The sequence below is a fragment of the Hyposmocoma kahamanoa genome, unplaced genomic scaffold, assembly GCF_003589595.1.
Source record: "Hyposmocoma kahamanoa isolate Upper Pololo Valley unplaced genomic scaffold, ASM358959v1 204, whole genome shotgun sequence".
Classification (NCBI taxonomy): domain Eukaryota; kingdom Metazoa; phylum Arthropoda; class Insecta; order Lepidoptera; family Cosmopterigidae; genus Hyposmocoma; species Hyposmocoma kahamanoa.
In genome coordinates, this window is record NW_020653728.1 from 532,101 (window position 1) to 557,325 (window position 25,225).

Genomic DNA, 25,225 nt, shown 5'->3' on the forward strand with positions numbered 1-25,225 from the left:
TCAGACTTTTTCTGAACTAACTGCAGTATTGCCAATTTATGGGTAATTCGCCAAACACAAGGAGTTTCAACTCAATAACTCGGTTGGGGATTTTGTTTGGATTACGCTATGTGGGGAAAATGCCCTCGCATTCTAGAATTTTAGGAAATGAAACTATTTTTCCGGATTTAAATCGCGTATATTTGTTTTTTCAAACAAACCGACGTTTCGGGTCCTTTACAGGTCCCATGGTCACGGTTGACTGATTCTAGAATTTTATCATATTTTTGTTACATTGATAATCACTGATAAAAACACTATTAATTTGTTTGTTTATGAACGATATTGATATTTTTTTCAACATTGCACATGCGCTGCTTATATAGCAACATCATCCAAGAGCCAGGCTCTTAAATAGGATGATGATGATCAGTCGGTGCGTGTTGAGCGCGCGACCCTTCCTCGTTTTGACCGGTCCCCGGTGTGAAAAAAGAATACAGCTGTTGCCGAACAGTAGGTATTTTAAAGGACTATTCACACACATCAGAGCCGTGCCCGGGACGTGGACGTGGCGTGCTAGTTTGTATGAACTGCGGGCCCGTCCCGGCGCCAGCCCGGACACGGACATGTGTGAACGAGTTCATACAAAATAAACGCAACGGTATTTTTATGAGCCCCTGACGGAGCACAGCCCATTCACGTCCCGGGTGCGGCCCGTCCACGTCCCGGATATATATGGACAGACCTTAATACCACAACTTGCTACTCGTCAAGCTTAAATAATAGGGGTTAAAGTATGTAATTGCCGATTTGTACTGAAAATCTAAATTGTTTATTTTTTAAATTTTTAACAAATTTATTTAATCAAAATAGTTGCCATTATTATCTATACATTGCTGCCATCTAATGGGAAGGTTATTAATGCCTTTGCGATAGAACTCCGACGATCTAGACTGCACAAATTGTGTGAAAGCATTTTGTACTGCCTCCTGGGAAGAAAACTTCTTGTCACGTAGATAATTGTCCAAATCACGAAAAAAATGGTAGTCCGTTGGAGCAAGGTCTGGTGAATACGGAGGATGACGAATGGTTTCTAACTGCAGTTCCTGAAGGGTCAAAATGGTTTCTCGTGCTGTGTGAGGTCTCGCGTTGTCGTGGAGCAATAATGGTGAAGATCGATTCATGAGTCGGGGCTGTTTTACTGCTAGTTTTGTCAACATGGTTCGGAGTTCGGCACAATAGACATCTGCCGTTATTGCTTGACCAGATCGGAGAAAACTATAGTGAATAACACCATGCTGAGACCACCAAACAGTTACCATTACCTTTTTATTGGTAAGTTTTGCTTTAGGACACTGTTGTGGCATTTGACCTGGGGTCAGCCATTGCATTTTTCTTTTCCGGTTATCATAAAGAATCCACTTTTCATCACATGTTACAATTCGATCCAATATTCCTTCATTTCTGTACCGGTTCAACAAGGCAACACAAGTTTCAACACGCGTTTCTTTCTGCAGATCAGTCAAATCATGAGGCACCCATTTTTCGTATTTTTTTATTTTATTGATTTGACGCAAGTGAGTCAATATTGTGGGTAAGGTAACGTTAAACCATGCCGCTAATTCCTGGGTAGTTTGACTAGGATCGGCTTCCACTATCTCTCTTAATTCATCGTTATTCACCTGTGTGGGTGGTCTTCCTCGTGACTCGTTCTTTAAGTCGAAATTTCCATCACGAAAGCGTTTAAACTAAAATCGCACGGTGCGTTCATTAGTAAACCCCTCTCCAAACGCAGCATTGATATTGCGGGCTGTTTCTGCCGCGTTAGTTCCGCGTCGGAACTCGTATTCAAAAATCACTCGAATTTTCGCAGTATCCATCTTTCTTGTCTAAATTGAATAACAAAAACAATTGAAAGTCGATATTCAAATGTTTCAAATTTAAAAAAAAAAAATCACAGAAACCATTTGAAAAAAGTTTCATTCGAAAACCTCAAACCATGAAGATTCTATGAAAATTCAAAGAACCTATTGCAATAAAACGGCAATTTCATACTTTAACCCCTAATATTAAGGTTTGAACTTAATTCAACTTGTTGAGTTTATTTCTAATTATAGCATAACGTATATGTAATAGATGGGTACATTTTGACTTTCTTAATTATTTGATATATTTTTAAGCATAACAATAATAATATAATAAATACTGAGAATGAATAAATATTATTACGTGTGGGAAATATGACCTTTGCTCTCCCCAAATTTATAACCTTGATTTTTAGAGATTTTGAATAATTTGCATTGACAACCCTGCAAATCGGAGGGAAGAATCGGACGCGTATTTCGTCACCCCGCAAAAGTATAGAGAGCGCGCCTTCAGACAATCGGATCGGTAATAAAATCGAACGCTATTTCCGACTCGGACGCCACTTGAGTGTTCATACAATTATATGGTACGAGCGCCTTCCGGTAGTCCGATCAGACTATCAGATGGAAAAAACGGACGTGTATTGTCGCACTTATTCATAGTAAACAAAACGTTTAATGTTTACAATATAATGAGCATCCATTAATTCAAGTTCACAGAAACTTCCTTGAGGTCCGACGTTAACATTGATTAAAATATTATTTATTACTCAAGCCCTTTGAGACCCGTGGCATTTGTAGTTTCTCTCGTTTTATAGCAAGAGAAGGGAAACAAAATGCGGTCCTTCACCTGCCTGCCGGATGTTTGGAGCTTGCACCTGTTGTCTTGTTTCAAGTATCTATCTAGCCAATAAGACTTTCAATAATACTGTTGATTGCAATGCAAAAACCACCATCACGATTTTAAAGGTGAGATCATCGATATCATATTAATGTAAGGTTCAACTATTTGTTCTAATAATAATATTTTCGGATGTATCGTATTAGAAAATCCATAGCATTACCATTTATAACCGACTTAAAAAAAAAAGGTTCTCAATTCGACTGTACGTTTTGTGTGTGTATGAACCGATTTTGATGATTGTTGAAAAGTGAAATGGGACCATTACTGAGGTAAAAAATATTCCACCTCTAAGGGTCGTATTCCAGAACTCTACTCCATACTCAAGTCAGGACTTGAGTGTTGCAGTGAGCACTGAAAATCATACTCAAGTCCTTGCCATTAGTGTCGTATTTCCAGTGCTTGAAATCATATTCAAGTCTGCTCAAATCCTGACTTGAGCATTGACTAGAGTTCTAGAATACGACCCTAAGAGTGTCAACCTAAGGGATGAATGGTGTCTATTGTGTTTCACCCACTTTCCGTAAACTGAATTCAATTTAGGCAAATAGAGGTTATCCTACAAACTTTTTAGGTCGGCTTTTTATAACGTTATTTTCTCTCGTATCTAAGATAGAAATTTATTTATTTTTTCCTAAATACGCGGTTATACATGTTTTAATATCGATTATCGATCGCAAGGCCACAGCGACAGAGGAGCTTTTAAACCGTTTAAACAATACTTTCGCTAGCCACAACGTCGCAGTGTGGTTTAATAATTGTATAACATTTCAATAGATCGATCTCTGCTTGAAAATCAGGTCGTTGTGGGTACTATGCATTGTTACAATTGTAATCTTACCTATTTATGATGTTTAGGTAAACCTGCGTAACTGATTACAAAAAAAGGTGGGTATGCAGGTGCATTTATAGGGAATGTTCGTGTGTACCGTGTACATTGACTGTTTTCAGAAGGATCCATTCTTCAGATCCATTAGAACTTGTCATCTTCACAGAGTGACAAACAGTGCGAAGATAATACTTTTTGCAACAAGCAAGTTAGAGAAACAAATACTGTAAAAACTCAACGTAGCAGCTATGTTGTAAATATTGCAAAAAAAACATTGACCTACCATGAAAAAACCTCTAACTTAAATAGCAATGTAATCACTTCTTTATAATAATTAACGTCACTTTTTTTGTTCTCCACTCACCAGAAAGGAGTTGCAGCCATCCGCAGATGTGGAACACGGTCGTTGACTGGCAGAAGAAGAACAATAACATCGCACATATTGTAAACAGGGCCAGAGCGACCGCTGCACCTACTAACACAGTCGCAATCTTGAACACCAGTCCATTTATTGACATGAACTCATCTAATCTTCCTTTACAGTCCTCCACGGCATCATCAGCACGGCACACTTGCCATAAACCGAATTTCCTCGGATACTCAGTTTCCAGATCTCCTATCCATTCAGGAGTAACAAAACCTACAATGCTGATAATCGCATAGCAGATTGTGAATATAGCCCAAAGCACACCAATAGCTTTCGAATTACGGACGTAATTCGTAGCATACAAATGTGACGAATCGACGTATTCGATTTTAGAACCCATTTTTTAAATAAACACTTCACTTGTTTTTAGTTAACTATTAACATACTTTATTTTTTTATTATTTTGATATTCACTTCGTTCATGTCTAACAAAAGTTATAAGAACACGAGGACGCGAGAACCACGAAACAATACGAAGGAAACATGAGACAACCACTTGCAGCGTGCCGTTCGACTGAGTGAGCTGTGGTGGGGATAAGTAATCAAGCTACAAGTTTGACCTATTGCGGTTTGGTCTTTTGCTCTTATTTTTACAAGCTTTCTCTTATATTTTAACCTCCCTCGTTAAAATTTTGTTAAAGTACAATAGTCAAACCCTTTGCAATGCATCTGCTTCATACGAATGAGTAAAGTTTTGCATTTTACTATTGAAATAGTTAAAACTCGTAGTCGTTTCTGTAATTATTAGAGCGCCATCTAGTAGTAAGTATGTGCAAGAACTCAAGAGAGCTATTGGTGCGGCATCTATCATGTCCTCGACAAACTGTTGCACTAAATTACTAAACCGCTTTTTTCATAGTGTTCTACCTGATGGCGTTTATCTTAACTTCGTCGAAGTTTTAATCAAAAAGGTAGTAAGTACTACATGTAATATAATGTCCGTAAGGCCTATATAATATGATAGAGTTATATATCGTAAATGTCACTGATCACGCTTTTTTTACTATGTTTTTAGTTAACACATTATATGAAACAAAGCAAAAACTCTAAAACAAAACGTTTTCACATCACGTGTCTGCGTAAATTTCGCGCAAAAATCAAAGAAAACATTCGCTTTGAACCGACCGATGTGATATATATTCAGTGTTGCCAGGTCTACTGTTTTTCCAGTAGATCCACGGTTTTTGGACTACATCTACTGTTCTACTGTTATTTAGCGAAAATGTACTGATTTTTAGGAATTTTCAGATTTTTCACATTTCACAAGTATTCTTGTCGGCTTTTTAGATTTTGTGACTCTCTGAACATACTGAACAATTGTCGGAACTTTTGCAAAACTTTACAATGTGGTCAAATCGTAGAACACAGTTCTTTCATATTTTTTTTTGGTATTTCGACATATGTCAATCACAGGTCTAAAAAATGCGGGGAAGCAAGTTCTATGGTATTATTGCCCAAAAATACTATTTAAAAAAACGCACCTTTCTCTTTCGAGTTTTTAGCCGATTTTTTTTAGATTATCCGTTGAGTAAAGCAATAAATAATCTCAGTACAGAGTACTGAAAAACCGACTTCAAAAGTTCGTGGCTAAGTATTTGTCAAATTTTGTTGAAATCGGTTACCAGAACGTGCGCGAAAACGGATTCATCCCCTAGTTTGCCACCCTTAGAGGTGGAATATTTTCTTCAAATTTAAATGGGACCACATCGCTGTTGTGTGCTGTTCCGAAGAACTGCCAGAAATCAACCAAGACGAGATCGTATTGGCTCTAAAACAGCTTCAAAACGGAAAAGTCCCAGGTGAAGACGGAGCTACTACAAAGCTTCTCAAGTCTGGAGGAGTCCCTGTTATTAAGGAATTTCGGGGGCTTTTTGACTCTGTCATCTACTGTAAGAGAACTCCTCAGAAGTTGAACAGGAGTATAGTAGTTCTCTTCTTTAAAAAGGCAGATAAATGTCTACTTAAGAACTATAGGCCCATCTTTCTCGTAAGCCACGTCTACAAGCTGTTTTCTAGAGTCATTACGAATTATCTCGCCAGAAGACTCGACGAGTTTGAGCCACTGGAGCAGGCTGTGTTTAGACGGGGATATGGTACCATAAACCACAAACACACAGTGAGGCTGATTATACAGAAGACAGAAGAGTATAATCAGCCCCACGTCTAGCCTTTGTGGATTATGAGAAGGCCTTCGATTCCGTCGAGACCCTGGGCTGTCTTGGAATCCTTACAGCGATGCCAGGTAGACTTTCGTTATATCAAAGTGATGAGATGCCTGTATGACGCCACTACCATGAGTGTTCAAATACAGGGCCAGCACTCTAAGCCCATCCAATTACGCAGAGGAGTTAGGCAGGGGGATGTCATATCCCCGAAACTGTTTACAGCCGCTTTGGAAGATATGTTTAAGACGCTGGACTGGAGAAGGATGGGAATAAACATAAAAATGCATCTCACACTTGCGATTAGCGACAAAGTCCTAATGGCGGAGTCGCTGGAGGAGCTACAATGAATGCTGGACAGCCTAGCATCCGCCTCGCAACGCATTGGTCTCGGCATGAACTTGGATAAAACGTAAGTCATGATCAATGATTATATTGTCCCGAGGCCAATCGCAGTAGGCCACCTTCTTGAAATTGTTTCCGAATACATTTACCTTGGGCAGATTTTGCGATTGGGTAGAAACAACTTCGAAAGGGAAGCCAAGAGGAGGATTCAGCTTGACTGAGCAGCGTTTGGTAAACTACGTCGAGCCTTCTCGTCACCCATACCGCAAAGTTTGAAAACAAAGTTTATTAATCAGTGCCTTCTACCTGCTATGACATGCGGAGCCGAGACGTGGACACTCACGATACGGTTAGTTCACCAGTTCAAAGTCGCTCAGCGAGCTATGGAACGAGCTATACTCGGAGTTTCTTTGAAGGACAAGGTTCGGAACGAGGTTATTCGACAGAGAACTAAGGTCGTCGACATAACTGGTAGAATAAGTAAGCTGAAGTGGGCGGGCTGGCCATATCTGTCGAAGTACCGATAACGCTGGGGGAAGCGGTTTCTTGAGTGAGACCACGGCTCGGAGAATGTAATGTAGGAGCCCCATGGCTATATGGAGTGACGATTTGCGAAGGGCTCCTGGCAGTAGATGGATGCAACGAGCTGAGGACTGGGTGAAATGGCGCACATTGGGAGAGGCCTATGTCCAGCTGTAGACTATGATAGGCTGTTGATGACTACTGAGGTACCTTCTTTCCAACAAAAAGAATCATTCAAATCGGTTTACAAATGCCATACTGCCAAATGTTATCGCGTAAAATACATACAAAAAAACATGCAGACGAATTGAAAACCTCCTCCTTTTTTTAAGTCGGCTAAAATACAATTTTTATATTCAGTTACCAACATCGTAAGATAACATCACACACATTATGTGACAATGTATGAAGAAAATCGATTAAAAGTGTTTCAAACAACGAAAGTTCAGCATCTACTGCTTTTTTCCTCAATGTACTGTTTTTTCGATGCAATATCTTCCGATTTTTTCATATTTGTCCTGGCAACACTATGTATTTATTATGTATATTGTATAGGTTTCGCCAACACAATTTCGGCTATTTCAAGGAAAAACTCATTTTAATTCTATACTAATTATGTTTATCGGTTACAAATTTGTTCTTATCAGTGGTGTATAGTGGTTTTTACATGGCATTTACCATTTTAATTGTTAAAAATGTCGAATAAAGACAAATGGGTACGCCGGTTTTCCGTCGACGAAACTGCAAGACACAACAATGGATTCACTATTTACAAAATAACTAGCGTTGTGAGTCCTATTTCTTTCTTAATTCCCACAATAGCTTATCCGTAGGACTAATTTATGGACATGTTTCCGTTTTAATATATTTGCTTCTACAAACGAAATTATCAGAGCTTATACAGTATAAATTCGTATGGGAAAAATAGTATTTGTTTTCGACTTATCTTCTATTTCATGACCTCGAGTTAATTTATTCAGCCTTAACGCTTACGCCTAATTGAAACTACCACATACCTCTGAAGAGGCGAGAATTCTCCTTACTTTTACACAGTAAAAGTTATAATCGAAAATTACTGAGAACAACAGCCATTCTCTTATAAGCATAAATTTCACATTGCCGTGTCGCTTAAACTCTCGTTTTAATTATTTCTGCAATTTTTAATTGGAGAAACAGTACCCAACAGTTAAGAGCTGTTTTTGGTTATGTAAGTTATATGAATTTTGTTTTTTTAAAATAATTAATTCTGATATGTGCCACTACTGAGCACGAGTCTTGCCTGGAGGGTTGGAGCAACATGGGTTATAGCAATGTCTACTTTGTCTTTAAAAGATTGATTGTTATTAATAAAGTGTATGTCACAGTAAAAGTCACAGTAAAGTGTATGCACAGTGGTACTGTCAGCCAATTTTATATGATTTTTTAAAAACTTGTTTAAAAAATCTTTGGTTTTATACTTCAATATTTCAAAAATACTGCTAAATATTTATGCATGAATTTAACATTGGTTTAAAACTGTGTCTTTTGTTACCTTATAATTATTTTTGTTTAGGGTTTTTAACACTGTGCTGTGTTTTGTTTGTGACCAGGTCTGAACACACAAAATACACATAAAAGATAAAGATATCTTGTATGAATCATTCAGATTACACAATAAATATAAGTTATTTCATACTGAACATTTATGAGTAGTATGATATTTACGACATACACATAGAATTGATAAAGTTTGAATCATCAAAAAGTTATGTCTCGGGAGACAGGGCAGTGCCCCAATCATTGAGATTTAAAGATCTCGTGTGGCAGTGTAACTGTTATGGACAGGTGTGTCGCTTACCACCAGGTGCACTGCTAGTTCGTCCCGTCACTTGGTAGAATAAGAAAAAAATTTACTTGATTCATGATATGTTTGAATAAGTAATACCTTACTTGTAGTATGCTAAGGTAATTACCAAAGGACCTACACGTAAAATCTAGGTGAACTTACTCCCACAGCCAACTGTTCTTCATTTTCTCTGGCTGAAGGTCTCCTATATCCTATTTACCTGTTTGCAGCGCCACATTCTTCCAATCAGCGGCGGATTTGCCCAAAGGCCCAGTAGGCCCGGGCCTAGGGTAGCCAATCGTGGCAAAAAAAAATCACTGATGATAACAAGAAATAACTCAAAGTACCTCAATATTGTAATGGCTTACGCATATTACGGCGGGCCAAACTGCACCGCATTGTATAACAATAATCTTCCTAAATCACTTTTGTACATTTTTTATTTATAAAATATAGATATATTACATGTCTATAATGTAATGTATAATCACTACATCTATCTGTCTGTCTGATCACGATAAACTCAAAAGCTACAGAACGGATGCTTGTACTCACTACATGGCCTGAGGCTTAGAGCGGCCAATTCTGCAAATCCACCACTGCTTCCAATACAGTGTATTTACATTTTTAGCGATAAATGAAGCCATAACAGTTGCAGTGTCAGTCAGGGTTTTAAATCGTAAAAACCGGGGAGCACTGCTGCTGCATCTGTCTACTTCTTATTGTATTGATGGCATACACTATGTTATTGTTGCTACCCGCGTCGCTAGTAGTAGCCGCCATGCTGAAGTGTGGGACGTGTTTGCCGTCGTGACGAAAGGATTTGCCAATTGCTGTAGCATAGTTGCCGATTGTTGATCAGGGTGTGCCACACAGAGGACATAAATATTACGCCATTGCGCGGAGGCTCCTTTCGTGCACCGCACCTGTCACCCTAAGACATAAATACTATAATAGTCCCATGTTCCTGTGGTTTCATTAGCACCTATACCATTAAAAACTAATATTTACTGCTGGGCATCAGAAATAGGTATGGTGGTACTTCTCTGACCAAACTCTTTTATTTATTATTTTATTTACTGTTTCTGAATTATTTGAATGAATATGTTTTAATTAAAACCATTTTCTCTTTCAGCTATTTCCCACTGCCTCCCCTGAAGCAGTAACTGTAGTGTCAGTGTGGAAGCGGTACAGTGATGTACAGCAATTACATAATAGCATGCGAAGATTGCATGCTGGGTTGCATTTAAGAGGGACCTTCCCTGAGCTTGTGCGTCATAGTTATTTCAAACGATTTCAGCAACAGGTGAGACATAATTCTGTACTTTTAAATGTGAATGTACTCAAAGAAGCTTGTAAGCTCCTATAAGGATTGATTGTGTTAGGCAGTATGCATATTTAATCTGCTTGAAGGTCACCAGACAGAAGCCTTACCTTGTAACATAATAAAACTGTGTTTTTTTTTCAAATTAGTGATAGGCTCACATTTGTCCACAATGTCACCAGTAGGGCTACCACGACAGGGCGCGAGATCGACAAAAACGCGAAATCTCTATGCGAGAATAGTAGCATCTCGCGCTAGTCGTGCCCTATAGTGCTAGCCCTACTTGTAGAGTGTAGACAAATGATGTTCTTTATTGGTTTCTAGGTTTGAGTGCGCAAAAATGCTCTATTTGAATTTGTAACTGAAATTTTTTTTTATATAAAAATAAGTGCGCGATTGACCTCCATCTCACCCGATGGAAAGTGATAATGAGATTGATATTTTATGTTCTGATTTGCAGGAAGAATGATCAATTATTAACTGCCTCTGTGACCGAATGGTTACCATGCTGGACTGCCACCCAGAGGTCTCGGGTTCGATTCCCAGGCCGAGATAAATAATTGTATGGCCTACATTTATTTCTCTTGTGAGTTTGGGTGTAATTTGTGGTTGTATATATGTGTGTCCATGGCACCCGCGACACAGGATTTCCCTGGTGCGGGGCTATGTTGAGTGTGTGTGTTATTATTATTAATTATAATAATTTATTATTTCCAGGTGATTGAAGAACGTGCGAAGCTAATAAAAACTCTACTGGAGTTCATAGCTGAACACAAGCTTCTATTTACAAGTACAGATTTCGTCAATTTCCTTCAAGTAAGCACAGAATGGCATTTTTCTATATTGGAAACTTGTTTTTTCACCATGCACAGAAAGAGTCGACAACTTTTTTGTTGTCGACTCTTTATATGTCGACTCGTTACAATGAGTCCTTATCTCAAAGGAAAGAAACAGAAAGGCACTACACCATTCACAATAATTGAGTTTGGTGTACGACATCGCCCTCTAAAGCTAAACTAGTGCAAATGTTCCAGACGGGCTACCCAGCTCCCTCATCGTCCTCGTCTTCAGGCACCATTAACGCCATCCGCTCCTCGCTCCATCTGCCCATTGAGGAATCTCCTCCACTGGAGTATCAGACTTCTGATGACGACTCAAAGAGTCCAGCGCATACTGGTAATCACATACCATTTTCCTTTGACCTTCAATATAAACCACAAATTTCCAATGAGCGACCACGAAAACAATGACACGCAAAACTATTCAACCATTAAAAAAAAATTTACCGCATTTACGTAACTGTTTTAATTAATTTTGTTCAAATTCTTTGTTTCTTCGTGTTAGACAAATTATAAAGAATAAACTCTTGAGTTACAATAATCCACTTTGCGGCATACAAAGTTTTCGTAACTTTTATGTAAACGTTCGTGCAATGCTTTGTTCGGTATACTTCAATAAAATAACATCAGTCACAAAAAATTACAGTTGTGTCTAGTTTAAAAAAACAGTTATAATGTAAATTTAGAAAGAAATATTGTAGATATCATTATAGTAATTAAATAATGTTATTTTAAATTTTGGACAGTTAATTAACTACTAGCAATTCCTAATTTCAGTCAGAAATTTATTGTAGACCTTTGTATGACGGAAATACATGTCATTTGCATGACATTGAATAGCTCTCAGCACTTTGACCTTATAATTTAATGTGTCAAGAGGTAATAAACTCACACAAAATGAGAACTCGGAATAAAATTTAGTGCCAAACATATGGATAGGCCCTTAAACATCTAGAACTTAACAAAGAAGACTAATAATAAAGTAATAAATGTAAAAACTTTGTACAATTGTTTTCACAGCACGTAATGAGGTTCGTGACGAGACAGACTTTATTTCTCAAATCCCAATCTATGAAGCTGCAGACGTGGAAATGCCATCAACACCCAACATCTCAAAAGCTGACAGCTTCGAATCAATAAACTCCTTGGAAAGCATAGGTAGTGACTTGTACAGTGAATTAGACAAAGTGACTATAGACAAAGCCAAACCCAGTGTCAAAAGAGTGTTGCCAGATTTAATTAACTTTGATGTTCCATCGACATCGAGGTTCGATGACTACCATACTATGACTAGTGGAGTTTCTAACTCTGAAACAGTGTCATTAAGTTCTTACACAAGAAGTAATTCGCGAGTATCATTGTATAGAAGTGAATTATCTCTTTCTAATGTAGAGAATAAAACAAAGACTGAGGACAGTTATGTGTTTGAAGCGGGGTATATGCTGAACTTGGCAGCAAGGTATGAGGATATGAAGGAGTATCAAAGAGCATTCGAAAGCTACAAAGCTGGGATTGAGAAGATGCTTATTGGAGTACAGTGTGAGTATAAACTTTACCACAAATATCCTCTAAGGAGAGGGGTTCGGTTATTGCACCATCATGCTCAAACTTGGCCAGAACTTACAAACTCCTGCATGAAAGGCGTTAGGCTATATCAGCTCAAGTTTACGACAGATACTAGTTCTGTTTTTACAGATTTTCCTATAATTACTGCACTTGTTTGCAGATATTACATGATTACAGAAATTACATGAAAACTCCTGGGTTCTCTTGGTCAATAACTAAACCAACCATGGCTGATCCACAAGCCTATACAAGGTGTAAGGATTACGTTAAGTGTGCCCAGACGATTATTCCGTAAATATGTATAAGAGATATCAAAAAGCTTTAAACTGATATCGAAAGTACGTAAGTAAGATTGTTTTATTACTTTATTTATATCAGTTTTATCATCTGTTAACTTATTGTTACCTCTTACAGTAGGAGAAGTAAAGTCTCTCTATGAATGTCATACTAAATTTATGGAATCGTTTAATGTTAAAATTTTGGATATTTCTGTTTAATTTTGAAATGGTTATTGATGGCGATTTATTCATTAAGTAACGTGCTGTCGATATCAGTTTAAAGCTTTTTAATATCTCTTTATATTTATGGAATAATTGCCTGGACATACCTAACGATTACACCCTGTATACGAGTACAAAGAATGCTGTGCATTTTCAGATAATACAAATCAATGTTAAAGATCTCATATCTTTACTAAAGATTAACATTTTTCAATGGTTTGCGTCTTGTATTTTTCCCTGTTTATATCGACAACAGACAGTACTAAGAATTAGTCATTGTATTATTACTTTCCACAAAGAAAAAATTCACAGAACTCTTATCTTGAAAACTTTAGTTCACACATTAGAACCGAACCTCAGAAGTATGGTAAAATACTCATACTCGTATATTTGTTGATATACAGTGACAATATAAGTATATAAAATAAGGAATGGTAGCCCAGTAGGAGAATGATTGCTTCTTAAGTCCCTGTTATGAGCAATACTTCCCACTAACATGGAGGAAAACATTGTGTTGAACCTGCATGTTGAACATTTTGCAACCCTTGGAAAACATAATATGAAGTCTGAAACCCGCAATGGGCCAGTGTAACGGACTGTACGTTTCGGCCGTGTAATTAATTGATGATGATAAAGAAGGACCAATGATTCGCGTGTCGTCCTAATACATTCCTCTAATCTAAAACTTATATTACAAACCAAATCAATTTGATAAGCTATCAGTCGTTTTATCAAACTCCTAGCCACACTTCAATTTAGCTATCGGTATATTCGTCATAAACTAAATTGTTTTGCGAAAGCACTATTGGCACATTCTTGTTCTCGATAGGCGCGAAAAATAACAGCGTGCTTTGTTTTAGTATCTTTACTTACGTGATTTAAGAAAGTTATACGAGAAAATCTCTCGAGTATAAACAATAGCTTCTAATATGATTGTAGTTGGTTAAAAAGTCACTAGTTTGATATAAATCATTAATTAGTAATAATAAAACAAAAATAATATGTAATAAAATGGATTTTCTATATCTTTACGAATACATCCACAAGTACAATAAAAGCTTGAAAAGTGATATTGAAGATGCAGGTAATTAGAATGCCATTTAAAACTTAAAATGTGAAAAAGGGGCCAAACTCAGCACTACGAACAAGTGTCAACTGATTTTCACATTCGATAAAGAGTGGAAAACTAAGTGCCACTTCAATTAAATTTCTTTCAAACTTACCTACTAAATGTTATTACCACGAACAATAACGTGCAAATGTACAGCATCATCGATTTATTACTATGTAATTCTATTTATAAAGATACGACAACCTGTATGTTGCAATAAAGGGTCCTAAAGAGTCGGTGGGTCCTAAAGGATCGGCAACGCGCTCGTGACGCCCCTGGTATTGCAGGCGTTCATAGGCGACGGTAACCGCTTTCCATCATACATAAAATAAAAATATAGATATAAATAGTGTTTTCTATCTATAATATATATTCAAGCATTAATATAAATGGTAAAAAGAATAATTTTCGTAATTTTTATTAAAAAAAAACCGAATACGTACTTACAAGTTTAATGCTTGTATGTACGTACGATACTTGTATGTTGTGTGTACACATACAAACTGAAACTAAACTAAAAGTTAACAATCGGTAACCGGAAAGTGCGCAAAACCGGATTCATCCCATAGTTGGCCACCCTTAGAAGTGGAATATTTTTTCCAAATTAAATGGGACCAACACAGATCCTCTTTCCAACATTCACACATAGTAGTCTCATTGAGAACCTCCTCTTTTATTTGAAGTGGGTTAAAAAGCTTCATTGTTTACCATAAAATCCCTAACAGGGCAAGTGGTCCAGCAGGAATAATTTTTTATATTATTGAGGATCATACAGCGTAACTTCAATTTCCACTACTTTGTATAATACTTGACTAACAGCGAGCTGTTTTTTGATTGTATAGAATTATTATTAATAATGATTTTGTTATTGATCAATTAATCTTTTGAAAGAGTGATAGTTGTTCACTATTAGGCTAACTTATGGGTGTGACAAAGAAAAAACTTTAAAATGAATTGGGGAAATTAATAAATGAGTTTTACCACTTTTTAAGTTCAATCCTCGTTCCTCGGTGAACTTTGTAAATGAAAGTAGTTATTTATACACCTGTTTTTTTTATTAATAAAACCAACGTATAGCTTTTTCAGGTCACGGCTTTTGTGACTGTTATCTAATAAAAATGTCTGTATCAACCCTTAAACGCCAAGTTGCCTCTCAAAAGTACTTTTTTCAAATATTACAGCGGATACGGATCCCCAACGCCGGGCTCTAATAAAAGAGAAGACCAACAAATACCTATCATATGCAGAGGCTATTTACAAAAATCATCTTTCGGAAGCTGAACCAAGTGTGAGTATGATCGTATACAAATGGAAATAATTATAACGGATTACAAATTAAAAGGTGTAAAATGCTTTTCATACAGTGCTATTTTAAATTAACTTTTGTAACTATTTCTCTCTCGTTTCCAGCTCCTCCCTGAACGAGACACTGGCCCTCGTGCCGTCCATTGTCCTATCCCCATATTTATGCTCCGACGACCGTACGAAGATCTCTCTCTGTACAGAGTTATTGGAGTGCTCGGTGCCAGCGTTATGCTGGTCCTTCATAGAGGGGAACAAAAATGTTATGCAATGAAGGTTAGTTTGTGATGCGTTCGAAAGAAGGATGACGACATCCCGTGTATTTTGTGACTCAGTGTTTTTGACGACGTGCATTAAAGATACTTATTAATACTTGTGAATCATTATCAAAGCATCAAAAAAGCTTATTGAGTACAGCCTGTAGAAGCTGGGGTTATAACCTTGATATAGGTTATATTTATACCGTTGTACTGTGTTTCGTTTCAGATGTTTATTCATAATAGCCAAAACAACAAGTTTTCAGTTTGTTCCTAAATATAATAAAGAACACCGTGTTCTTCCTAAAGCTGCCAAACTCTGCCGCGTTTAATACAACGTTAACATGTTCTGTCGCAATGAAAATGAATGAAAATTAAATCTACACAAATGGCAGAAACCTGCCACAAATGGTCACACTGTTCTCAATCTCAAAGTGACATTGGCAAGAGGCCTCTTGTCAAAATGTTCCTTTGCTAACTTTCGTATCTCTTATTTAAATCAGTGTTGGGCAAAATTTAATTGTTCTGGCAATTAAAGATTGACAATTGATTAATTGTCAATTGCGAAACAGCAATTAACGATTGATCAATTGTTAGTTGCGAGAACCGCAATTAACAATTAATCAATTGTTAATTGCGGTTCTCGCAACTAACAATTCATCAATCGTTAATCGCAAATATCTACAATTAACATTTAATCAATTTTCAATCTTTTCAATGTTTTTGATTAACAATTAACAATTAAAACTGACAATTATGATAAATTTATAGGGCATATGGGGGTGAGTTAGGGCGTTGGTTGTGGGGGCCTGTTGGGGGCCTGCTGGGGGCAGGTTAGGGGGCCGGTGGGGGGCCGGTTAGGGGGCCAGTTGGGGGCCCGGTTGGGAACCCCGCTTGGGGGCCCCGGTTGGGATCCCCGGTTGGGCGCCCGGTTAGGGGGCCGGTTGGGCGGCCCGGTTGGGGGCCCCTGTTGAAGGCCCCGGTTGGGGGGCCCGCTTGGGGGCCCCGGTTGGAGGAACTGGTTGGGGGCCCGGTTAGGGGCCAGGTAAGGGGCCTGAGCCACCCAACCGGGGCCCTCAAACGGGCCCCCAACCGGGGCCCCCAAACCGGGGCCCCCAAACCGGACCCCCAAACCGTGGCCCCCAAACCGGGGTCCCCACACCGGGCTCCCAAACCGGGGCCCCCAACTGGGGCCCCCACCGGGGGCCCCCCATCGGGGCCCCAACCGGGCCCCCTACTGGGCCCCAATCGGGCCCCCCAACCGGAGCCCCAACCGGGTTCCCAACCGGAGCCCCCAAGCGTGGTTCCCAACCGGGGCCCCCAACCGGCCGGAATTCAATTCAATTGAAATCAATTGCAATTAAATTCAATTGCAATTAAAATCAATCGCAATTAAATCAATTGCGACGCGTCGCAACTGATTTAATTGCAATTGATTTCAATTGAATTGATTTTTTAATCTGATTGAATTATTGATTGAAATTTAATTGATTAACGCCCAACACTAATTTAAATATTGTCTAAACATTTTTGTCACATTGCGTTTAATTTTTTACCTTGTCATTATTGTTGAATTGATTATTCGATTAGGAATTTTATAGCTTTAATGTTTCATGTGTGTACTATAAAATAACCAATACTTTATGAAGGTAAACATTCAATCATGCTTAAAATGAAACGTTCGTACAAGAACGTTACCTAATCTATGGTCGAACTGAATCGATTGCGTTGTGTTCTTACATCTATTCTAAAATACATTGTTTTGGAATTTCTTTATTCCCCGACTTCTAATAATATACAATTAAAAAACCGACCTCAAAAGTACATGGAATTACATATAATATACTATATAATAATAACCAAGTTTTATTGAAATCGGTTACCGGAAAGTGAACAAATCCGGATTCATCCCCTAGTTCGCCACTATACGGGACTTGACACAGGAGATAATAAAAATCGGTTCTTACTACTCAAGGTATATTGAGAGAAAAACGCCTTGAATTGGAGAATAGCAAAATCAACCATTAAAATAATTGCTCCTTATAATAAAATTTAGGCACTATTATAAAAATGAATCTTCATGCGTGAACAGCCACTCTTAGGGTCGTATTCTAGAACTTTACTCAATCCTCAAGTCAGGATTTGAGTATGGTTTAAAGCACTCGAAATCATACTCAAGTCCCTGCCATTAGGGTCGTATTTCCAGTGCTTGTGTTTCAATTGCAATCCTGACTTGAGCATTGAGTAGAGTTCTAGAATACGATCCTTAGAGATAGATGTTTTTCTTCAAAATTAAATGGGACCACTATGGAGGTACCCTCTTTCCAACAAAAAAAAAGAATCATGAAAATCGGTTCACAAATACCGGAGTTATCGCGTAACATACATACAAAAAAACCTTCCAGTCCAATTGAGAACCTCCTTCTTTTTTTGAAGTCGGTTAATAAAAAAATCAAAATAATAAAGCTAGTTATTAACTAGGCATAAACTATAGTCCATGAACGGCACTGCGTTGAGTTAGGGTCACTTTCGCCATCCTTCTTTCGAAACTTGTTATGAGATGTTACTCACGGTTTGCGTCCTTAAACACAGTAATCACAGCTACTTTTATGCTTTTGCGTCTTTTCACGGTGTGTAATTTATGTGTGCTACCCCCATACATGGACAAAATACATATCTTTAACATAATATTTACAAGGTTTTGCAAAATTATTACATTAATTTCAGGTGATTCGAAAAATACCAAACAATCTAACAGAATTCGACGAGTATTTTCTTCAAACGGCGAACGAAACTCGCCAACCAATACTGCCGACTGTAATTCCGTACATGGTCCCTTTACATTTCTACATTGAAACAAACAATTTAATATTTCTCATTCTGTCTTACGCACCGGGTGAAAATCTTTTCGATTATATTAAAAACTACGCCAAGTCCGTACCCACTACACCAGCGAGGGAAGTAAATTTGGAAAATGTTTTCTCTGAACCTAAAGTGAAAAATACTCCTTCGGATAACGAAGGCTTAGAAATAGCTAAAACTGAAAATATTATATTAAAAACCGACTTAAAAACTGAATACGAAGAAAAATATCTAAATACTGATTCCGATATAAGTATTATAGATAGAATTGAACAAAATATTCAAAATTTAGAAAATAAAAATGTTAGTATTGACAATTTGGATAAGACTGAAAATATTGATAATATGGAAATATCTGTAAACGAATTGGTAATAAATTCCCAAAAATTATTACTCAATGTCGATAAAGCATTGAGTGAAGTACCAAAGATAGATGACGAAGGAAAGGAAAAGATAGCTAAAGATGTAACAGGAAACATAGATAGAGTTGACGACGAGGTAAAAATAGAAATTGTAGAAGCTAGCGATGTGCAAAAAGATGAACGAAATATTGAGAGAAGAGTTGAGACACCTGTTTCGAATAGGGTAAGTTATTTTGAATGGATCTTTATTTTCACACTTATAGACTGTATTAACACTGTATTAATAATTATAAGAAATTATTGAGATATCCACAAAAATTTGCTAGGTTTTGATCAAAATATTAGTTGTACCTTTTTTCGTTCCAAAGACAGTTTAGTTGTAAGACATTTGTGAAATATATATAGCTTACCTATATGTTTGTCTTGCAGCTAACTCCCCGACCCAAGGATTTGTTGCCTCCTTCAGCTGTGTGCAGATGGGGGGCGGAAATATTAACCGCTCTGGAAAGCTTGCATAACTATGGAGTTATTTGCAGGTATCTTTTGTTGAACTAAACTAGTCGATTCTTGGTAAGCCTATGTTTTATAAAAAAATAAAGTATTTTTTTATTCTTTTCTGATATGCTTGAGTAACTGGCATTAATTTATTATTAATAGAAAAGTCCCAAAATACTCAAAAAACAATTAGTTCGGTCCGATTGTACACGAACCACCCAAGTAGGGCTAGCACGATATTGCACGACTAGCGCGAAAGCGACATAAAGTGCGATATGTCTATGCGAGAATAGCAGTATCCCGCGTTTTATGTCGCTTTCGCGCTAGTCGCGCTCTATCGTGCTAGCCCTACAGGTCCATCTTTGTAAACATAGTAATAACAAATTAATAGACTATTAGTGTTAACAATTATGATGACAAACTAGTGGAATAATTTAACAAAAAATAATTGAACGTTTGAACGTTCAAAAATTTAAAAATTTAAATTAATTCCAGAAACAGATGAATATCACGGTAGTAAAAACAGTGTCTTTGAGCGATAAGTTTAAAGAGGTTAATATTCTTACACTAACGTCACAGTACAATGTAATTAATGTTACAAAGAATGGTATTTTTTTTAATGGGAAATAGAAACAGACATAATATTAATAGGAGGAATAAAAATAAACTTGTTGTCTATAGTCGTCTTCATAAAACTCATAAATTTATCTAAGGTGTAATGTATACGTTTCTGTAATAAAGGGTTGGGGTGATATATAAAATTTCTTATTTACGAGGTTTAAAGCTAGTTAAATAAAAACTATATTTTAAAGGTTATTTAGATCGATGACATTACATTGAATAAAAATTAAAAACTTAATGGCATTTTATTCTCACAAGAATATGTCAGATATATGTTTGATAATATATTTTCATCACACTTGCTCGTAAATGGTATGATTGCATGGTGGCTAACTTGACTATAATGTCCCAAATAAAATCCATGGGACTTTTTTTTATTACAGTTACGGTCGATAAGGTGACCGTCGGGATGGCTGGTCGCTTGCGGCATCTGGCACAGTGTATATTCAAGAATTGCTATTTATTTGTTACTTTTTCTAAATAATTGCTATCTTTGATATATTCGGAGAAATTTAAAAAATAATTGTTTAGTCATTTTGATATCAGGGTGGCTGTTGTTTGGCATGAAGGGAGCAGATTTTTCAGAAGTATGTGTTACCAATAATTGCTACTTATTTGCTACTGTCGCGAATTAAAGGTATATGTTTCCTATTTGCATTAGTTGAAAAAATATAATTAATTGAAAATTTTATGAAGAAGGGCTTGATTAAATTAAAAATTAAAAGTTTTTGGTGTTTTATTGCTAGAGTATAAAGGGTAGGCGTTGGCATTTCTTCGTGAAATTTTAAATTGTTTATATTTTTTAAAGTAATGTTGACGAGGAGCGTATGTTTTTAAATTTGTGAAATTAGCAAATAGGTAGTACTTATTGGTAATAAATATTTCTGGAAAATTTGCTCTTTTCGTGCTGAACAAAGTGGCGACCAGTCATCCCGATATCGGGACGGCTGGTAAATTATTAAAAAAAATTTTTTAGAATATATCCAAGGCGAATAGCGATTATTTAGAGAGGGTAGGAAATAGGTAGCGATTTTTGAATATACCCTCAGTGCTGGGCGTCACAGGTGACGAGCCAGCCTGACGGTCGCGTCGGCGAGGGGTTTTTTAACTTGTTGCATGACATATTTCGTTACGTAGGTGAGATTGAAACGCAAGCGAGGAGGTCATTTGAGTTGAACATAAAAACGGTAGCTTGAAAATGTAGCTACACCCCACTTAAGCGTTAAGAATGTCTCGCAAATGGCAAAATTGAGATTGTCGCTGCGCGCCCCCAGAGACCTGGCGCCGGCGCACGTGCTGCTGGGCGCGCGCGGGCAGGCGCTGCTGACGTTCCGCGCCGGCCGCGCGGCGGAGGAGCGGCGGCCGCGAGCGCCCTGCGCGCCCGAGCTGCTGCGCGCGCTGCCGCCGCCCGGCGCCGCCTGCGACTTCTGGAGCTTCGGCGCGCTGCTGTACGAGCTGCTGTGCGGGCTGGTGAGTGTCGCGCCGGCGCCCGGCCGGCCTGGCAACGCGTTTTCGTTACGCTGACCCGCCTCTGCTGTCCCGACTCTCTCTTCCCGTGCGAAGGAGCCGCCCTTCTAAAAGACTCGATCTGTTGGCGTTCAAAGAACTCGTGAACGTTTACAATTCTTTACATCCCGTACAACAAAATGATACTACCGGAAAACTAAGACCGTCCGCACTAAAAAAAATTATCGTTTTAAGAACCAACTCCCGGTCGTCTAGAAAATTGACCGTATCATAATTGTTCCCACAAAAAAAAAACTTAATACTTCCTAAGACTTCGTATACCCTTCTACCGTCCAATAATTCTTCATTTCCCCACCATCAAAACAAATTACCACTTAAAAATAAACCCCGGCTAATAGTTACGTACGTCTCAAATTAGTTCGTACTCCTTCCAGAACACCCGCTGCACATAATTTTTTCAGCAATACAGTGGTACACAATTAAAACATGCTACCGAAAAATACTCTTTCCACTATCCCTGTCAATACCTCCAAAAAGAAAGCGACTTTCTCTCTCTAACTGAGAAAGAAAGTCACTCTCCAAAGTAATAAAATAACAAAATTGAAAAAATTGAACGACGAAAATTAAAAAAATTACCGCTCCGAACACTAGATAAAAACGAGCTTCGAGTCTTGCTGGAACCAATTGGCCCAATGAAAAATTATTTAACTGTCACTTATCAATAAAATTTTTTGTTCTTATTTGTAATATTTATTGTTATATACCAGATTCATTGCAATTCGTAAATACCTTAATAAATCGTTTCTCCGATAATTATACAATTTATTTTTTGTATATAGACGAACAACGAAATTAACTCCGGGGAATTTGCTACCAAGTTTTGTTTACCATAAACTGGATTAAAAAGAAAAACAAACTTTTCCAATCCAGGTTTGTGTCAACCAAACCCATTGAGCAAATTCCCCGAAGTTAATTCCGTTGGTCTGTCTTTCTAAAATTTAATTAGTTTAATACTTACAGCGAAATATCAAGTCCTGAAATTTCGAAACCCATTCACTATAAATTCTGAAATTCTTTAACAGTTTAAAAAATACGTAATTGCTATTTTCCAGCCACTGTCGTATTACCACAGCCACGAATTCACAAGTCACACGATTCTACAGTTTCCTGACGGGTTGCCATTGGAAGCACAGTCATTACTAACACAGGTAAAGACATTTGCTATTTTCATCGTCATTATAAATAAGCCCATTGCATATCTCATTGCTGAACAAACTGTTCTCAGCATTCAAAAGTTGAAAAGGACCACTACACTTTAGACTAGCTGTTTTCCATTGTTAAAGACGTGTGACGAGCAACAAATAGCAGTGACGTTGAACTATAACAGGGGTTTATTCTATGCAGACGGTTAGAACTAAGGGCCGCCCTGCTGTAACAGCATCTCGGTTTTTTTTATAATATTAAGTGACGGGATGAACAAGTCGTGCGATAGCAAGCGACACTCCTGTCCATAACAGTTGCGGTGCCACTCAGAGCTTTAAATCGCAAAGATTTGAAGGGCACTGCCACTGCGCCTACCACCCTGAAACCGGAACGCAAGTGTGCGTAATTCAAAAATTAAAATAAGCGATGATGGTGGTGGATAATTTTCTAAGATTTTTTTCTACACCTGACATTTGCTTTCCAGCTCCTAACCGCGGAGCCTTCTGAACGCCTCGGCGGAGGCAAGGACGGCATCGAGGAGATCAAACGACATCCGTACTTCAAGCAGATCGACTGGAGAGAAGTGTACGACAGCTGGGTCATGCCGGATTGAGGACGTCACTTCTGAAGTTGCGCTACGGAGTCAGTTAACTAATCAAATTCACAAGTGGTCAATGAGGCCTTCTTTACAATGGCCACGTGACGTTTTACAGGGTTATTTCTTTAGGTTGGAATTACAATCTAACTCTATGTAAGATACTGAACGGATTTTCCTAAAGAATCCACAATCATTCAATTGTGAAACTTTATATTATTTATTTGTTTTATTTGTTGTGAAATTACACCACTAGTTAGTTAAAGATCTATAACAGGCACATAGAAGAAATTGTAAAAACTGTAGCTTAGTTAGTAAAACAGTGGGGACGGAATCCCGTGGTCGCAAGTTTGAGTCCTGTCGGGTCGAAGGATTCTTTCTTTGTGTTCGATTTTTGTATTTAATATAATTATAACAAACTCGTGAAACTTTTTCAACACCGTTGTTCGAGAAGATGAACTTTCTATAGCGGTTATTTTTTTCTTCTTTAAGTCAAATTTAAAAGTTTGTTAGTTAGCAAGGAGTTTTTTTTATGCTTGGAATAAATTATGAATACTATATATCTAAAGATAAATGAATAAGAAAATTAAGCAAAATTCATAACTAAATTGATATACATTTATTTAAAAACAATTGTAAGACTGAATTTGTTCGTTTCTCTCTCTGCCTTTTATTTATTTTTTCATCGAGGAACATAAACTTACACTTTCGTAATTACAAAAATCCGCCATTGTAGTAGAATTTTTATTTATTTGTATTATACATAATTGCGAGTAGTTAAACTAATTTGGCGAATTTTTATAGCATTAACTGTGTGGCCGAACGGTTACTATTGGAGGGACTGCCACGCAGAGGCCCCAGACTCGATTCCCGGGCCGGGAGAAATATTTGTGTGGCCTACATTTGTTTCTCTCGTGAGTTTGGGTGTAATTTGTAGTTGTCTATGTGTGTGTCCATGGCACCCGCGACACAGGGTTTCCCTGGTGCGGGGCTATGTTGAGTGTGTGCGTTATTATTATTATTAAACTCTGTCAAACCAAACAGAGTGAAGCACAAGTTGAAAAATATTGTTTTCATGCCGTCGAAATATATTATCACTTATACACATAAAAAAAATTAATTGTGTTTTTGCAAATGTATTGAAAAACATCGTATTTTGACTATGAGTTTACAATGACAGCAGTTTTTAGAGACTGCATAAAATAATGACTTGCAAAGTCCTTGTGACAGGTATGGGCGCTGTACATTGACAACTTGTCACACTAAACTGTCATATATTTTACGTTAGCGACAACTCTCAATGTAAACTTATGGTATAGACACTTGCGACACTTTGTCAAATTATTTTCGACCAAATAAAACAATGCTTGTGTTATTTTCATCCCATACAAAACCTAAATTGGATAAGAGTTCCTTAGGGTAACTTTCAACAGCTTTGTCTATTATTATTGGTACAAAGAACGAACAAACATAAAGAAAAATTCCTTCGGTCCGACTGGGCTCGAACCAGCGTCTGTTGCAAAAACGCGGCTACTGCTCCAACCAGCAGAGCCAACGAATTTCTCTATGTCCGTTGCAGATCTTTATATTGGTGTTTAGACGGGTTTTTTGCCGTAGCTTTGTTTCTCTTGAATTTGATATTTATTACGGCATCATTTTGCAACAAACTTGTATAACACAAGATCAGTAACTGTAATTAGAAATCTAGTCGTAAGTTCAGACTGAAATGTCATGTCCTAAACTAGTTACACGTTTCGGGAGTAGTTATGAAAACTACATGGCTATTATCTACAAACCCGCTCTCTACTTTAGTTATTTGTTTACTGGAAGCATTGACTCACCTGGAAGTGATAATATTGACTATAT

General features: G+C 37.6%; 2 protein-coding genes across 2 annotated transcripts in view; one reads left to right on the forward strand and one right to left on the reverse strand.

Annotated features, from left to right (window-relative positions):
- Positions 1-4,356, reverse strand: part of LOC113227233 (LHFPL tetraspan subfamily member 3 protein) — a 41,864-nt gene extending 37,508 nt beyond the window's left edge. The window contains exon 1 of the mRNA XM_026460127.1: positions 3,939-4,356. Within this exon, the coding sequence (XP_026315912.1) occupies positions 3,939-4,341 (403 nt within the window). The 5' untranslated portion in view covers positions 4,342-4,356. The remainder of the gene's footprint in view (positions 1-3,938) is intronic.
- A 3,195-nt stretch (positions 4,357-7,551) lies between these two features.
- LOC113227261 lies at positions 7,552-24,227 on the forward strand. The gene is made up of 12 exons (XM_026460162.1): positions 7,552-7,818; positions 9,991-10,161; positions 10,897-10,995; positions 11,214-11,355; positions 12,039-12,557; positions 15,377-15,483; positions 15,606-15,773; positions 18,482-19,201; positions 19,408-19,514; positions 21,369-21,564; positions 22,674-22,769; positions 23,249-24,227. The coding sequence occupies exons 1-12, from the start codon at positions 7,726-7,728 to the stop codon at positions 23,375-23,377; spliced, it is 2,547 nt and encodes an 848-aa protein (XP_026315947.1). The 5' UTR covers positions 7,552-7,725; the 3' UTR covers positions 23,378-24,227.
- The last annotated feature ends 998 nt before the right edge of the window (positions 24,228-25,225 follow it).